At 49.5% G+C, this 17,790-nt stretch overlaps 2 protein-coding genes across 2 annotated transcripts in view; both read left to right on the top strand.

The window, feature by feature from the left end:
* The window catches only part of ZNF592 (zinc finger protein 592), a 28,724-nt gene extending 28,574 nt beyond the window's left edge, over nucleotides 1-150 (top strand). The window contains exon 10 of the mRNA XM_007445638.1: nucleotides 1-150. This exon is cut by the window's left edge and continues 1 nt beyond it. Coding sequence (XP_007445700.1) covers nucleotides 1-150 — 150 coding nt within the window.
* Nucleotides 151-12,022: 11,872 nt separating this feature from the next.
* The window catches only part of ALPK3 (alpha kinase 3), a 48,903-nt gene continuing 43,135 nt past the window's right edge, over nucleotides 12,023-17,790 (top strand). The window contains 6 exon segments of the mRNA XM_007445640.1: nucleotides 12,023-12,026; nucleotides 12,920-12,938; nucleotides 12,940-12,998; nucleotides 13,085-13,202; nucleotides 13,299-13,572; nucleotides 13,574-13,782. Coding sequence (XP_007445702.1) covers nucleotides 12,023-12,026; nucleotides 12,920-12,938; nucleotides 12,940-12,998; nucleotides 13,085-13,202; nucleotides 13,299-13,572; nucleotides 13,574-13,782 — 683 coding nt within the window.

Raw genomic sequence — 17,790 nt, 5'->3', positions numbered from 1 at the left:
AAAGAGTGTGCCGAGGAGCCTCTGTTGGGTGACTCAGAGGCCAGGAGGTCACTGGGCCTGGCCCCTGACAAGGATGGTGCCCAGGATGCTCAGAGTCAACCACAGGCCTCTCAGGACCGGGACAGCCACACAACGTCCCCGCAGGTGTGACTGGAAGCTTTGCAGTGTGCAGTCGGATGGTGCCGTGTTGTCCTCCGCCTGCCACGCGGACAGTGGGAAAGAGAAGGCTCCACCCCTGTGTGAGTGTGGCTGGCTGGGCCCTGGAGCAGTGTCTGCCCTGAGCTGCTGGGGGCTGGGTGTCCCCCAGCCCCAGGAGATGGCGGGGTCATCCAGGACCCTCACAGCTCTGAATTTGCTTCTGTTATTTATGGCTTTGTGCTGCTTCCTGGTACCCCAACTTTTGTCTGCGTCCTTCCAGCCCCAGGCTGCTTAAGTGGCCCAACCCCGATGCTGTCACCTCAGCTAGAAACCCCTCAGCAGCCGTGCTCTTCTGGGAGGCTCCCCGCTCACTGCCTTCGGCCAGGGGCCTCCTGACAGCAGCTCTCTTTCTTGCCACTGGAGCCTGAGAAGGGGGATGAGGGTGCTGGCGCAGTCCCTCTCAGAGAGCTCGCCCAGCCTGGCTTGCAGAGGGCCCTTGGTCACCATGCGGTTCCTTTCTGTCTTCTCTGATTCGTTCCCCAAAAAAGAGTTCTGGAGAATTAATTGTCACACTGGCCCATCCTGTCTTTGTGGGGGGGAGAAACTTCTGCAGCACACCTCTGTCTGGAACCCGGGAGAGCAGGAAACGCAGCCAAGGCAGGCAGGCACCGAGAGGCAGACCCCCTTCAGAAGGAGCTGTGCGTCCTTGTTCTGCTGCTGTTCTGCCTTTCCTGACGAGCGGGGTTTGGGGCACAGAGACACTGGGATATTTGTACTCTTGCTCCTGTGCCATTAGAGAGGCTGCTGCCCCAGGCAGGCCAACCCCTCCTCCTCTCGGCTGCACCGGTGTTGCTCAGACTATATTTCAAATAAAAAAATCTTCTTACCATGCAGGTAGGCTCTTGTATTCCTCTTCCAGTGAGCCTGGCCCTACCCTACTCCACCTAAGACTTCCCTCTTTGTCCCATCTCTGAGGGAGAACAGTGTTTCCTGCTGCCCAAGGACGGTCCTCTCTAGATTTTGGAGCTGTGGTGTGGAAACCAGGAGCTCAGTACTTCTGAAGGGGTGAGGGGAGGGTCTTATGCTGGTCAAGAGTCACCTCCAAGTTCTCCCCTGAGCTAGCAGCCTTGGTTTTTAGGGCCTATTGAAATTTTCCTGGGCACCTCCATCTTTCCTACAAACGTCTTTCAAACTAAGAGAGCCCTTTACTGGTGGGAGGAGGGAGAGGGATAGAAGGGAGGAATTCTGTACTTTTCTTGCACTGTTCAAGAGGCCTTGATATCACCCCTGCCACAGGGAACTCGGGTGTGGCAGAATTGGGATTAGACATGGGAGGCTGGGCTGTCTTTTCTCTGATGGCAGAGTTAGGACCTGACCTAGCACAAGGAGCTGACTGTGTGGAGGTGTCCTCTGACCTCTGCTCCAAGTAGCTGCTGCAGCCCTGCATGGGTGGGATGTGGGACTGGGCCCAGCAGGATCTAGTGCAGCAAAGGGAAGTGGGTGCTGACTGCATTCTTAGAGGCGATCCTTCAAGGAAGACATTGAATATCAATGATAAATTATTAGTCAGGTAAATATGCCTGACCTTTTCACAATTGAAAAAAATATTTCTTCCTCTATCAAATGCCAGATTTTTAGTGGAAATGCTAATGGCATTGGGAAAGGTTAGCGCTTGTTTCAGTTTCAGAGAAACAGTGCTTTTTAATGATTGCCATACCTGGCAAGGCCACCATGTCCCTGCTTCCCAAGCAGGCAGCGAGGGCAAACTGGGCCTGATTCCGGCTGCATGCAGAGCCAGAGCTGGCCCCAACTCAGCTGTCATCCCTTCCTAATTCCAGTTGCAGGGTGTCTACCCTGCACCCGGGGCCGTTCACAGGAACAGATTATAGAGGAGGCTGATAGAAGCGTTTGAAATGGATGGCCGAACCACTTTCAGAGACAGTATAGCTGGAGCTGGGGGAGAGGAGGTGGTGAAATCACAGGTTTGACCTGTCCTGACCTCAGATCTATCTCCTTCCTGGGAATGGTATGGAGTGGAAAGAATGTTGAGCCACTCACCAAGAAACCTGGGTCACAGCCTGGGTTCTGCCCTCAACCAGCTCTTAACAAACCCTCTTAACTTCACCAGCCCCTCCCCTTCAAGATAGACCTAGTATTTCCCATCCAACTCAGGCTTTTGTGAGGTGATAAGTATGGAAGCATTTTCTAGTTTATGAAACACTATCAATGTCAGGGATTATTGACTATGAAACACTATCAGTGTCAGGGTGGAATGTACCTTGCCGGCTATTCAGACTTGATGCTGATGGTCAGTTATGATTGGTCTGGTTCATCTCTCCACTGTTTAGTAAGAGTGATGATTAACAGCACTTTAAGTCCTGCTTGTGGGCCCAGCATCTTTTTAAAAACACTTTGCAGTGATTCTCACTTTGTCCTCACAGTGATCTCACAGTTAGCCTCCATTTTACAGAGAAGAAAACCGAGGCTCAGAGAGGTTAAATAAGTTGCTGGGTGACCTTGTAAGTCAAGCCCATCTGGTTCTAAAGTCCATGATGTCAGCTGCTGTGTTGCCTTAGTGACCTGGCTACTTTGGCTGGCTGCCAGCTTATCAACAGTTTGCAGCCATCCAGACAACTGCTTTCCTACCTCCCCTGCAGTTGGGGTGCCCCACTGAGCACCAGGTTCTCTTTGGAGTCGGTCTGTGCCTTTTCACCCCAAGGAGGGCCCTGTGCATCACATTTGCTTGTGGCGTTCCGAAGCACATGCAGTATCTCTGTGACCTTTCATTCTCATTGGGATTTATCTTGACATTTGAAGATCATTATTTTGGTGAGGCTATTCCAGAAAAAGTGGCCCAACCCTCACAGGGAACATGGTTTCCTCAGGGTCCAATATCTTCTGATCATTTTTTTAAAAGATGTTTTAAAATAGTTGTGCTATCATTTGTTATCAGAAAATGCTTGCTGTAACAAGCACTTATCTGCTGGAGTGAATGCTCTACTGATCAAGTTAAACAGATAAGATCCCCACCCTTGTAGAAACTACAATTTAATACACTCTAAGGCTTGACAAATGACTAGTATTTATTTTCCAACTCCTTTATCTCTGTAAAATGATATGCCGAATTACTATAAGCTAATTGGTGTAGAAAGAGCTCTTCCCTTAACTTATGTAAACAGTCTGGCTTTTGAAAACAGCTGTGGTTCAGCAAGTTCAACACACTTTGCCTTCCCCGAGACTGCAGAAAAACCCCTCGGCCTGCCCTGGTCATCACTGTGTATTCAGCTCTGGGCACACTTTCTTTTACTTGTTTTTAATTTTTTTTTTTTCATTTTTTGAAAAAATTAATACACATACATGGTAAGACATCCAAACAATGCCAAAAGAGAATACAATGAAAAGTAAGCTTCCCAATGGAGGTCAGCCTTCAGTTCCACATCCCTCTCTCTAGAATTAATCACTGTTTCTATATCTTATGTATCCTTCCTGAGCAATTCTATGCATTTACAAGTTTTTAAATATGTATATTTATATATCTATTTTTAATACAAATGGTAGCATTCTATACACACAGTGTTCTGAAGCTTGCTTTTTTTTTCACTTATATAATGGAGATTGTTCTAAATTCATCCAGTGGGTCAGTCTAATTCATTAAAAGCTCATAGTACAGTTCCTTGAATACACTAGTGGTTCAGAGTGTTTGAATGACTGAATTAATACATGTATGCGTGACTGAAAGAATCTGATTCAACCGGTAGCTACAAAGTTCTCTCAGGGTCTGATCTGAGACAGAATCTTCTGGATTCTGGAACATTTCTCCCTGTCTTTTCCAGGGGATTCAGGCTGTTGTCCAAAGCCTGACCTTTTCCACCAACAATTGCCACAGCAGTCTTAGAAACTGGGAGCATTCAGTCCCTCTGGAGGAAAGAGCAGACTAAGACTCAAGTACAAGTATGGGTTTGTTTTTTTGTTTTAGGTCTCTATTTAAAATGCTTTTTTTCTTGGGGAATTCCCTGGTGTCCAGTGGTTAGGGCTCCATGCTTCCACTACAGGGGTCTGGGTTTGATCCCTGGTTGGGGAACTAAGATCCTGCAAGCCGTGCGGTACGGCTGAAAAAAAAAAAAAACAACACCTTTTTCTTATTGGAAAATGATATAGCATTATTAGAGAAATAAAAAACATGCATATTTATAATCCCATCTTTGCAGTTGTTTTCATTTTTGCATATCATTTTCCAGTCCTTGTTCTGTTCACAGCTGAGTTTATGGTATAATTATGATAACAGTGGTTAACATCAAACATTTCTATATGACACATTATTCTCACTTCCTTCTCCTGTTTAGTCTCATAACAATCCTATGAGATAAATATCAATACTACTATTATTCTTTTGGAGGTTCAGAGTGGTTGACCCTAAGGTCATGGAACTAGTAAGGGGCAGATCTGAGATTACTCAGGTGTGACTAGCACTGCACTGCCTCTGATTTTGTATCCTACTTTTTTCTGCTTAACATTATGTCTGGACATTTTCCCTGTTTCTACATAGCCTTGAGAATAAACTCACTGGCAGTGTAATAGAATGAAGAAATCCAGTGACTAGAAATCAAGAGCCCTAGGTTCCAGTCTGGATCCTGTAACTAAGTCATTTGATCTCTCTTGGCCTCAGTTCTTGCATCTGTCAAATTGGGGGGCGGGGGGGGCAGGAGTTTTAAATTCCTGGGGATCTAGCATTGAGCCTGGTTAGATATTATCTTCTTGATCCTGTATATATTTATGTAAAAATAGAGGGGACTTTCCTAAAGGCAAGATCTCTTATTGAATTTCTTCCTTTGTTTAATTGTTTTATTTATTTATTGACTTTTGGCCTAGATATATACAAAAATGGAAGACCCCCCCCCCACTGGCCCCCTCCCCCAAGGCAATATCACTTTTATTTGCATTTATTTATATTTAAATTTGCATCAGATTTCTGCTTTTTCAATTAGAATTCTAGTTCTTTTATGAGTAACTATTTCTTTTGGCTTTTGTCAAGCCTTTCCAAGTTTGAACTGTTTATTCTGTAATTCCAAAGCATCTTCAGATTCTTCTATTTCCCAGGTATCTATTCATTAGAGACCTAGGTCCAGATGAATTCTTGAACTGGTTCATTGTGTCATGTATTGGCCTTTTAACATATGCTCTTATTTTTTATAATATTTACTATTATTTGCAAATTGAAATTGAGTTTTTAGTGCATGAAAACTCAACAAATGTGTAATTCATTGTATGGAAAATGTGTCAGAAGGATACGATAAAGCCATTTAAGTCAATTCTAACTGGGAAAAGCCTCCACCGTAGTGAGTGCTCATGTGACAGTGGGTCAGTAGCACCATCTCATTTCATGGATGGGCATGGTATTATTTATAGATAGATAGATATAAATAGACTAAAGTCTACTAGATATTACTTGTAAAACTTAATCCCATAGTCTTTGCCTCTATTTTCTGTGAAAACGGAGAAAGTTGATTATATCTTTGATGCTTGAAGTGAGTAACTTAGCTGCTCTTTGATATTTTAAACTAGGATCTCCACTGTTTCTAGGCCTCCCTTTTCAGTTATAGCCCAGGGCACACTGTATACAATTCCTATTTTCCTCCGGGGTTTTCTAGTCCTTAGACCAAGTTGCTTGTAATTTTGCCCTGAGACCCATTGTGCATATAGACAAGGTTGCATATTTTTGGTATCTGAGGAGGAAGGTGAGTTCTGTTTTCTAAGAAGCTCTTTGCCTGAGAAGTAAGTGTCACATTTCTACCCTCGGCTGGATCTGAGGAGGGGTTTGAATATGATTTTTAAATGGGGAAAAGGAGAACATGAGGTGAGGGGAATGGGGAGGTGAGGGGAATGGGGAGGTGATGGTAAGGAAAGGCACAGAAAGTTGTGAATGAGCAGGCAGGAGAGTTAGAACAGGCAGAGAGTTTAGAACCTGGAAATAACACTTGCCTTTTAGGATGGGTGATGATGGTGGTGGTGGGGTTAGAAAGTAGGAGTAGCTGATTAGGAGGAAGTGTGGCAGGTGCTAGCAAAAATGGAGGCAGTGGCTTGGTTTGTCAATGGCATCCCTTGGGTTGAGCAGTAATTGCAGCAACTATTGCCAGGAGGTATTGGCATGTTTTAAAGAATGAGAAGATATAGCTCTTGTGGAAAAGGAGGGCCGGCTGAGATACAGAAGGACCCTTAAAAAAAAGACTTGAGGGGCTTCCCTGGTGGCGCAGTGGTTGAGAGTCCGCCTGCCGATGCAGGGGGCACGGGTTTGTGCCCTGGTCCGGAAGATCCCACATGCCGCAGAGCGGCTGGGCCCGTGAGCCATGGCCGCTGAGCCTGCGCGTCCGGAGCCTGTGCTCCGCAGCGGGAGAGGCCACAACAGTGAGAGGCCCGAGTACCGCAGAAAACAAAACAAAACAAAACAAAAAACAAAAAGACTTGAAAGGAAGGAGAAGGACCAGTTCACTCTGCAAGAAGACGCGGAGAGGACTGGGCTGGGATGGTGTCTTTCTAAGAATGTGGAGTTTGTGTCCTGGGCCTGACCACCTAACTGCTGCCCCCTGACCACAGAGTCACCATCTCATGTAATGGTAACTTTATTCTGGAAAGGACCTACATTTGAGGCAGAAATTCCTGGCCCCTCTAATCGGATGTTGAATCAGAATAGGTGGACTGGGGAGGGTACCTGGCTAGGGCAGCTCTACACTTGAGTCCCAAATTCCCTGTCCAATCAAACCAGAATCAGGAGTGGCTTCTTGTTGCCAGTAGTCCTTTAATTGGTGTCCACTTACCCCAGCACGGCTGTGGCCACATCTCCAATCCCTGGAGTGCCAGAGTGGCCAGCTCATCCCAGAGCAGCAGGACCTAGAGTCTCCACCCTCCAGGATTAGGGACTCAGCTGCCTTGAGCTGGGAGCTGTGGGAGCTCTCGGAGGGAGGTCGGACAAGCAGTCTAGAGCACTGCAGATTGGCTGGCAGGAAGGGCAGCTTGCAGCAGAAGGGCAGAAGTTTCCTACAGGAGGGCAGGGCCAGCAGAAATCTAGGGCTTTGTTGAGCTCAGGGCTGAGACCTTTAAAACGAGTGGAATCAAGAGAAGGAAAAATAGAGCAAACTGGGGGGATGGACATGTGTTTGATTAACTTACTATGCTAGTAATGATTTGTACTGAGATGGGCCATAGGTCTGGGGAGCTTTGATAACTGGTGTGGAAGCTGATGATGCTTCATAAGGAAGGTGTCACTGACCTCTGACCTCAATTCCTGTGCCAAAGCTTGTGGAAGAGGGTACTTCAGCCTGAGTCCACATAGGTGCCAGAAAAGCAAAATAAGATCTTGAAAGTCTACTGACCAGAGTGAGGTTGATGATAGTTGTACTTTCCCTTGAAGAGCTCACCTGTGAAGTGTGACATTCATGGCACAGTAGCTGAAGGTGGACATTGGCAAAGTGGACATGTTCAGAGGGGACCATCCAGCTTGGTGCGGGACCCTCAGTGCCATTTCACTCAAGGCGCTCTTGAAGGAACTTGAGGTTTCATCAAGAAAAGAGATGTTTCATGATCACTTTTTTTATACCTTTGCAGGGCTATTATATCAAAAAGGAGTCTAGATTTCCTCTGTGTGGCCTCAGAAGGCAGAACAGAATTAGACTCCATAAAAGGAAGATCCTCCTAAAAGTAAAATGGGCCACCTGGAGGAGTAGCATATTTCTAATCCCTGGAGATGTCCATACACAGGCTGGGGGGACCCCCAACAGAAGTGTCCTAGAGAGTGCTGAGGCTTCACAGTGGCAGGACAAGGCTAGAGGTAGAGGCCAAGTTCTCTTCCTGCCAACCTGAGTGGTCCCTGCCCCCATGTCCTCCCCTCCTCACAGCTGGGGCCACATGTGCATCCACTCAGACTTCTTCCTACTCCCGGCCAGGGACCTCTTCTGACCCTTAGGAGCTCCATGGTGACACTCAGGCACTGGCATCTGGCCACTCTTGTTGGGCAGGCCTGGCTCTGACGTCTGCTTCAGCTCTGGTCGTGGGGACGCTTCTGCTTTGTTCAGGAGGCCAAAGTTTGCACTTTATCACCCAATTCTGGTAACCCATTACTGCTTGAAAACGTGACTGGTTTCCTTTGATCTCTTTTGAGAAGTAAAGGTAGTAAAGGGAAATGAAAGATAAGGTAAATATTTCAGGGAAAACAAACATGTGAGCATCCTCACAGGTTATGAGGAAGGAGGCTGGGCAGGGGAGGACAGGAAGAGCTGATAGAGCAGAAGTTTGAGCGCCTTGGAAGGAACAGTATACATTTTGAAGCAGAGGTCAGTGCAACTCAGGAATGATACAGATAGCCTGTCCTCCTTCAAAGTGCAAGTTCTCACCAATGGTCTCACTTTTCCCTGTATTTTGAAGGAATAGTTGACCACTGCAAGCGAGGAAGGCGAGGGGAGGTTGGAATCTTGTTTGGAACAGTTGCTATAGGGAAAGGAAAAGGTCAGATTGGGGAAATGTAAAAGGATTGCCAAGCTTCCTGAGATCGGACTCTGGTTGGAAACCAGAAATGTTGGCCAGCCTCAGAGCAAGAAGCCCACAGCCAGACTCCAGGTTATGAACCAGCAAGGCAAACTTAGTAGAAGGTCAAGGGGCAAGTGAAATGAGATCCCTGAGGAAAGTATAGTTGTAGTTGAAGTTGCTGTCCACTCTGCCCTGTGTCTGTGTGTAGATGGGGATGGGATGGGCATCATAAAGTCAGGAAGGAACTCATGAGCAGAGACGTTTTGGGGGAGTTGGAGTCTGGAGTTGCCCTAAAGCTGAAGACAGGCTTGGTACATGGAAGGATAACACGATGGCATTTTAGAGGTGGAGAAATTCCTCTGACGAGGTTCAAGTGGTGGACATTTGATGGAGTTGCTAAAGGGAGGGGGTTGAAGGTCTCTCAGAGGATGAAGTCAATGGACCTGCTGCCAGGTTGTTGGCCGAGTTATTAGAGAGGCAGGGGACCAGAGCCTGCTGCACGGTGGCACTCAGTGTGAGGTGGCCTGAATTCAATAAGTTCAGGTAAAAGATGATGAGAAATGTGGAATGGTATCCTGATAGCTAATAAATATGAGGTAACGTATGCCCTTGGCCAGTGCTCCAAAGGAGGGTGGATTATTCCCTTGGAATTTTGTTAGTATTAGAAGAGAGAGAGCTGAGTAGGAAGGGCAGGCATGGGACTAATTAAAAATAAAAGTCATGTTCAAACTCATCCAGACCTTGATGAGAGGAGCTAATGTAGTTGAGTCGGAATGTCCTGGGAGACCCTGTCGTAGTCTGAGAGTAGCTTCCCTTGTTACACTGAGCTAAGGATGTTAATTAACAGTAGCCCAAGATTTTCTTACCACGGGCACCCAGTTTACTCTGGGGCCCCAGGAAGTTCAAAACAATCGGGAGAGGGGATCCTGGCACCAGTAGCAAGTTCCTACAACGCTTCATCAGTACTCCTATTTAATAGCAAACACTGACTGCCTTGTATTATTGGTTATTTCCAAACACAGAACCACAGCATGTGCTCCTCTGTGCTCTCATGTGCAAACCTCTATTAGAGGATTGATGGCGATTCTGTTTTAATTTTCTGTCTTTCTTTCAGGCTTGAGAGGTTCTCAAGGGTAGAGACTATAACATTCATTTCTGCACCCTCAGTACCGCCATAATGCCTGGCGTGTAGTAGTCAGCAGTGAGACTTAATAAATACTTGCTGAATCAACAGCTATGACCTTCAGGACCATAAAGGATCATGACCTCACTCCTGTTAACAAAGGAGAAAGATAAAGCTCAGGGATGGTGAGCCACTTGCCCAAGGTCACACAGCCACTCAGTGGAAGAGCAGGATTACAACCTGAGTCTCTGGATTCCTAGCCCAGTTCTTGTTAAACAATACTTTACATATCCTCTCTCTCCTGCTAGGCAGTAAATCCAGGAAAGAGACTGTGCCTTTTCCATCTCTCCATCCTTGAATGCCTTGACACACCATACTCAGCTGTGCCCGTATCATCATGAAAGTCTGCTTGTTAAATTGGCATATAGCAAGAAGCTGGGAAGGACAGATTATACAATGGATGACAGGAGCAGAATTCAAAAAGAGTCAGATAAGAAGGAAAGGGACCGTGTGATGAAGAACATGAGATTTAACTTTAAAAAAAAAAAGGTGAAAATTTGCACTTAGGATAAAAAAAGACTTTATAAGCAGGAGTGGGAAAGACTTAGAGGAACAGTGGTTCATGTTGAAAATTTACAGGCTCGGGATCAGTGAAATTATTTGGCTGCCAAAAAAGTTGTTGCTGGGACTTCCCTGATGGTGCAGTGGATTAGAATCTGCCTGCCAATGCAGGGGACACGGGATAGATCCCTGGTCCAGGAAGATCCCACATGCTGCGGAGCAACTAAGCCCGTGCACAACTACTGAGCCTGCGCCCTAGAGCCCGTGAGCTGCAACTACTGAGCCCGCAAGCCGCAACTACTGAAGCCCGCACACCTAGAGCCCGTGCTCCACAGCAAGAGAAGCCACCGTAATGAGAAGGCGGTGCACTGCAACGAAGAGTAGTCCCTGCTCGCCACAACTAGAGAAAGCCCGCACGCAGCAATGAAGACCCAAGGCAGACAAAGGAGAAAAAGAAAAGTTGTTGCTAATTGTGTGGAGCCCAGACCCAGAGAGGTGCTAATTCATTCGTGGGCTGCTCTGGTTTGACCTCTGTGGGGGTATGTGTGTAACATTTTCGAAAGGAAATTGATAAATTGGAGAGTCACTGGCGTAACTAGCAGCACCATATCCACTGTCATGAGAAATGGCCTGAAAGGGAATTCTAGGTTCTTCATTGTACTAGGCAAGGCCTTCAGGGTCTGGCCTCTGCCTAATTCACTTCTCTCTCTGTTTGCTCAAATCCTTTACACTTGGGTGACATGAATGCCAAGCTGCTTCACACCTCCATATCTTTGTGCATACTGTTCCCTCATCTGGAATATTCTGTCCACCTGCCCCCACCCACAAGAGTCTATTTGTGAGCACCTACGCCATTATCAAAACCCTTCTTCAGCTGTAGTTTCTTCCTTGTAAACTGTCCTAACCAAATCCCCAGACAGAACTAACCACTCTTATATACTTTATGCTCCCGTATGCATGGCTTTATAATTGTACATTTCACCTTACATTGTATTTTGCTTATATTCCTGTCTCCCCTATGAGACCATAAGATTCTTGAAGGCACAGATCCTGTGACCCTTGCCTCTAGCACATGGGCTGTAGCCTGATACATGGGTAATCACTTAAACAAATGAACCAAAACTCCAAGCAGGCTTTCAGATATGTGCAGGACTGTCCTGTGGACAACTGAAGAGATTTTAATATGCCCACCTCCAGAGAGCCAAGAACAAGGATGAATGGGGGCATGTGGTCAAATTTGGCAAATTCGGGCTCATTCGAAGACGAGGCTTTAGTATTGGTTAGGACTCTTAGATTCCACTAATAGAAGCCTAACTTGAATCAGCTTGAGGAAAGGGAGAACTTTTTGGGTATGGATTCCAGGAAATGGTTGAACTGCCAAACTGCAGGAAGGCCATGGACAAAGGTGGATCACAGGAACACTTGCAACAAGGCACCTGAAAGCCATCAGGACGCTGTACCCCTTGCCTTTGCTTCTCTCTGTGTCAGCTTCCTTCTTCCTCACTGCAGACTGGCCTCCTCCACACAGCAAGAAACATGGCTGCTAAAAGCTGGGACCTTGCAGCTCACAGCTTTCCACCACAGAGGGACAGGTTTTCTTTCCCAATTCCAGGTGAAGACATTTTGGTGAAGAACCTTGATTGACACAGCTTGGGTCTGATGCTTGCTTCTGTAGTCAGGGACATGGGTACCATGAATAGACTGGCTTGAGTCAGAAGGGAGGGTGCGGGGAGTGGGGGGAAGGGAACATGTAGGATCAAGGCAGTTGCCATTGGAACCACACAGTGAAAGTGAAGGAAGAGCCATTTCCAAAAGGAGTGGAGATGTGAGTGTAGCTTCTAGAACAGAGGGGTTGTACTCCTTTGCTCCAACTTTCTTTCTTTCTGGCTGCATTGGGTCTTTGTTGCTGCGTGCGGGCTTTCTCTAGCTGCAGTGAGCAGGGGCTACTCTTCGTTGTAGTACACAGGCTTCTCATTGCAGTGGCTTCTCTTGTTGTGGAGCACGGGCTCTAGGTGCGTGCGCTTCAGTAGTTGTGGCACTCGGGATCAGTATTTGTGGCTCATAGGCTCTAGGGCACAGGCTCAGTAGTTGTGGCGCACGGGCTTAGTTGCTCTGAGGCATGTGGAATCTTCCCTGACCAGGGCTCGAACCCGTGTCCCCTGCATTGGCAGGCGGATTCTTAACCACTGCGCCACCAGGGAAGCCCTCCAACTTTCTAATAATTATAACCATCCAGCTCCAGGTACTTTCTGGATGCTGTCAGGGATGTAAGAGATGAAAGAATGGGTAAACAGACTGTGGTCATTCCCAATATTTACAACCAGGTTTACACAGTGCTTAGAATTTTGCTCTCAGAAATTGTTGAATGATTGTTTTTCTGGGCATTAGGACTCAGCCCATTTCCCTCTCGGGTGCTGGGAAATCGAGACTGAACAGGGTGGAGAAGGAGGTTCAATTATTCTAGAGGTGTTTACTGAACCCCTAATCTACTAGATAATCGAGAGGAACATTCTGAGGAGTACTGACCTCCTCCGGAACTGAGGTCTCTTATGCAGGTATGTGGGTTTGGGTTTGTCTAAGTGCTGGATCAACAGCCACTGGCAAGGCCAGGGTCAGTCAGGGCTGCTGCCAGCAAGAGGGGCGGGTCCCTGGCTCCCTGGTCTCCTACTGGATCCAGGCCCCCAGGTTCCGAGCAGCTTTTCTGCCCCCTTGCGCTCCCTAACCCCGGCTTCTTTGGCCTTCCAGGGCTTTGGGTCGCACACCCCACGCAGCTCCTTGGGTACTTCTGCACCTTCCCCTTGGCAAAGGCCGAAGAGCCCGAGCTTCCACACCTGCGAAACGGGGTCGCGAGCAGGAAAGGAAGGTTGGCAGGAAGCCTGGGTCCTAGGGACCTGGTGAAGGGCATATGCTTGGTCTCCTTTCAAGAACCGCACCCCCCTTTCCCCTCTGGCTCCGGGAGGCCTCCCCGGGCGGCTGGCCCCCGACGCCAGGGCGGCTGCGGGCGCGGAGGGGGCGCTCCACACACGTCGGGCGGTGGGCTGAGGGAAGGAATCGACGGACCCTCGGGCACGGCCTGGCGGGGCTGGCGAGGCCCCCGCGGCCCGGCGCCCCCCGGCGCCTCGGAGGCCGCGCTGGCCGGGCCGGGGGAGGGACAGCAGCAGGTGACGACGGCCTGGCCCGCGGCTATAAATAGGGGCGCGCGTCTGCCGCGGGCGGGAGCGGCGGCCGGCGGCGCGGTCCTGGCGGGCGGGGGCCTGGAGAAAGGGCAGGGGCCGGCGGCGGGCGCGGGCCGGCAGCAGCATGGGGTCGCGGAGGGCCCCCGGCCGCGGCTGGGGCTCGGGCGAACGGTCCGGGGCGGGGGGCGACGGCGAGGACGACGGACCCATGTGGATCCCCAGCCCCGCCAGCCGCAGCTACCTGCTCAGCGTGCGGCCCGAGACGAGGTGAGTCGCGCCCTGGGGGCCTGGCCGGGCCGGGGCGGCGCGTGTGGAGGGCGGAGGCCTTCGGATGGGCCCCTGGAGCGTCGGCCCGAGGCCTGGGGACATGGTCAGGCCGGACCGGCCCTCACGGCCCCTCACGGCTCCCCTGACCTCTCATGGCCCGTGAGCCTCTAGCCTCCGGCAATGCGAGGCTCTGGGGACGAGGAAGGCCCTACTTTGGGGTGATTTCACAGGGGCCTGAAGGCTCTCCTTATCTCCCCTACCTCACTCTCGACCCTCGCTCAGCTACTCCCGGGCCTCGGATTCCACAGCTTGCGATAAGGAAAGCCAGAGAGGCTGACATTCCTGCCGGCTGGAAGGGAGGGGGAGAACATTCTCGGGGGTGGGCAGGGGAGAGGGGGAGGTGGGGGGCGCTAGGGGCACTGCCCTTTAGGGGGCTGCTTCGCTCCGGATTCAGCGGAAAAAATAAACTCTTTACAGAAGGGTCTTCCTCTGGGCCCAGGACTTTGGTCTTCCCCGGGATCTCGGTGGGGGCTGGTGAGGTGAAGGGGTTGCTCGAGGTGCTGGTCGGCCCGGCCTGAGGATTCAGAGCTTGTGGCTCTGAGGAAGCCAGTTTCCCTGCCCAGTCTGGGAGACTGGGATGCCAAAGGAAGGGGCCAAAATGATGAGCTCTTTACTTCTCTTCCAAGAATTAAAGAGGTGTGGATGCTTTGTTTTGGGAGCTAGGCTACCCACCTGTGTAAAGACTTGCAGACAACAGAGGGGCATTTTGGCACTCAAAGGCACCCAGACACACAGGGACACGTTCATTACCATGGAGACGGACACTTCCTGTCCCCTCTGGACAGCTTCGTTTCCCTCCAACTCTGGAGTCTATTCCAAAGGGAATTGTGATGGTTGGCTATTGGGTTAGTGGTTGTATCACAGCCCCAGAACTTGTCTTACCGTAGGTTACACAGAAAACAGCCAGTCCTCTGAGAAGCTGTCTGGAGACTTCTTGTCCTCCGTTCTTAAAACAGCACAAAAACAGACATCAGGGACATTCAGGAAAAGTCCCAGGCACTTCCTCGTGGATTGGCTGAGTTCTGTTGACCTTGGAGTTGGAAAAGTTCAAATGTAACCGGAACCGGTTTCTGCATAAAACTCGTCAAATGGTGTCACATGTCTGGGGCAGGGCTGAGGGCTGGTGTTAGTGATTGAGTCAGACTCAACAAGGTCCCTGGCTGCCAGAAAGAATGCCCCTTCCTCCTAGCCACTGGCTCTATGGAAAAACTGGAATGACATTTGTATATTTACTCCAGTCCATGGTGAAGCTGACTGCCTTCCAGGAGCCTCAGGCTTGTCTCATACTTGTCACAGTGTTTTGTCTGGTCTTTGCCTCCTGTGTCTGGCCTTTGTCAATACCAGTGGAACAAGGAGAAGCGGGAAGCAGGGCCCTTCTCAGAGACAGCATTGGGGTGGCTTGAAAACCAGGCAGAATTGGGAGGGCAGGGGATCTGGGCTGTTAGGAAAAAGGCTGGAGAGTGGACACATGTCCACTCTCCAGCTGCCGCCTGAGAAGTTGTATGGTAGATACAATTGCACATGTGATGAGCGCAAAGCAGTGTGTCAGCCTGAGAACTGCAAGAGGGTTAGAAATGTCTGGCTTAAGTCCCTTTGGACCTAAGTGAGAATGTTCTTAAATGGAGACTCTTTTCATCAAGTGTTTGGAGGGGCAGGACTGGGGCAGTGGGAGAGAGGGTTTTCTAGCCCAGGACTGTGGGCTATGGTTTTGCCTCTGCCACCTGGCCACAGACCCCCACCCTGCCCCCGGTCCTGAGAGACAAAGAAGGCTAGGTTTCTCTTACCTCTGGAAAAACCTCTGGCCAAAGAGGGGAGACTGTGAAAGTGAATGGGGCTGTGTTGGGTACTTGGGGCGGAGGCAGTTCACAGCTGTCTATCAAGGCCTGATTCCTGTGTTAGAGCAGTCAACCATATAGTCTTCTGTCTCTCAGAGCAACCTGACTGCCTGTGGGTGTGGGAAGAGGGCCCAAGAGATGGAGGAGAAAGAGGGTCCCTTGAGGACTTTGCCAGTCAACCCTGGCTCCAGCCTAGATGAGCCCTGACTATCCAAGAATTCTGATCGAGAGGCATGTTCTGTCCCACTCACTCTTGACTTCAGTGTTTTCGGGTCTACCTTGATACACACCTATCACAGAGCTTGTGAGTCATCATTCTTATGGGACCTTGGGAGGGTAGGCTGCCCCTGGGAGCCGATGGACAGCTGGGCTGTGAGCTAGGCCACCAGAAGCCTTGGCCCAGGTCTAGAACCTGTCTTCCTGTGCATACCTTTCCTTCCTCCAACCCTGGAGGGATTTCCAGTCCATAGTCAGCTCAAGGATATTTCCAGTACCCCTGGGGTCAGAGGTCCAACATGCAAGTAATCCCCCCAAACTGTAGGCCCTCCCTCTTAGGGCATCCAGCCTCTAGGACCTCACCCCTATAGGAAGGTGGAGCATGGGTAAGCCAGAGTAGGTTAAGGAACCACAGTCGGGTGGATGCAATTATTACTAACTTGCTTCCGAGGGACACTTAGAAGTTCCAGAAATCTCTGACCCCTCATTTCTTGGACTCTCTGGTCCAAGTGGGCTCGAAGGAGCAGCAGAGCCCATGATATTTGCTATAGCTTTGTGACATCTCTTCTGTTCTGCTTGGGTCAGGCAGGTTGTCTAGGGCTTTCAGGGAAACTGAGGCAACAGGCCAGGACTTTCTGAGGGCCTTTCATGTCCCAGAATATATGAAAGCCAGGAAGAATGGGAGGCCCCAGCTTCCAGGGCCAGTCCTGGTCCCCCACGCTGATGCCCCCTCTCCCCCCAGGCCTACTTTTCTCCTTTATGAAGAGACCTTTCCTTCCTGGTCCCTGAATTTCCATTCTATAAAATGAAGGTATCATTAAGAACTCTTTTAGCTTTTCTACCCCAACATTTGATGCCTCTAATTCTGACCCACTCACAGTCAGTAAATGGGAAGTTCCCTTCCTGGGTGAGAGCCCTGAACCTAGCTCTGGCCCAGTCAGCAGCGCACAGGCACCTTCTGAAGACAAGGTGCCTCCACAGCCCAGGACTCCTCCTGACATGGCTAATTATGTAAGGGTGAGGCCTAGAGAAAGCAGGATGATGGAGCCAGGGAGCAGAGCGTCACAACCAGCCCTAGAGAGAGCCAGGGAGGGGTCACTATCACAGTTCAGACCCTTGCCCACTTGCAGGTGGAACCTATCATTTTCTGTCTGAATTAGAGAGCTGATTCTCTCCCTCTCCTTCCTAGGGAAGAAATCCAGACCCAACAAAGGAGAAATCTCTCCACTTGGAGGAGAAAGGCAAAGGAAGTTCATGGTCAGGAAAGGATGGAGTTGGCTAGTGCCTTGAAACCATGGGAGGTGTGCTCTCTTGGCCTCCAGAGGATTTTAAAACTGTGAGCAAAGGCAGCTGCATTCTGGAGCAGCAGCTCCCTCTGGGGGGCAGGACCCTTCCAGGCTGAAAGAAATACTTCCCTTCTCTCCTTCCCTCTTTCTCGCTCTTTCTTCCATAAAGCAGAGGTTGAAGACCCCCTGTATGCCTATAGCACTGTGCCAAGAGCTACAGAAGCTACAAGAGCTAGGTTTGAAGGCTGGGTAGGCAGGATTTAGATGAGCAGAAGGAAAGAGGGAGGGCTTTCCGAGCAGAGAGGACAAAAGTGAAGTCTCAGAGGCCAGGAATGGACCTGTCCATGCCAGTTAGGCGACAGGTCTGGTTACAGTGGAACCTGAGTATTGGGAAGTAGAGAACCGTGTGTGATGGGGTGCGAGTAGGTGAGGGAGGGCCTTAAGTGCCCAGTCAAGGAGTTGAGACTCAATATAATACACAGTGGGGGGATTGTAGCTTTTTTTTTTTTTTTTCCCAGAGAGGTTGTGTGATGAGGGGTGAAGGAGAAGGGGATTGTGTGTTCGTCCAATATGGAGCCACGAGGGTCTAGATCAGAACACAGCAGCAGGAA

This window comes from Lipotes vexillifer, unplaced genomic scaffold (assembly GCF_000442215.2).
Source record: "Lipotes vexillifer unplaced genomic scaffold, Lipotes_vexillifer_v1.1 scaffold2822, whole genome shotgun sequence".
Taxonomy (NCBI): Eukaryota; Metazoa; Chordata; class Mammalia; order Artiodactyla; family Lipotidae; genus Lipotes; species Lipotes vexillifer.
The sequence above is the reverse complement of the archived record's forward strand: the minus strand, read 5'-3'. Positions and strand labels throughout refer to the sequence as shown.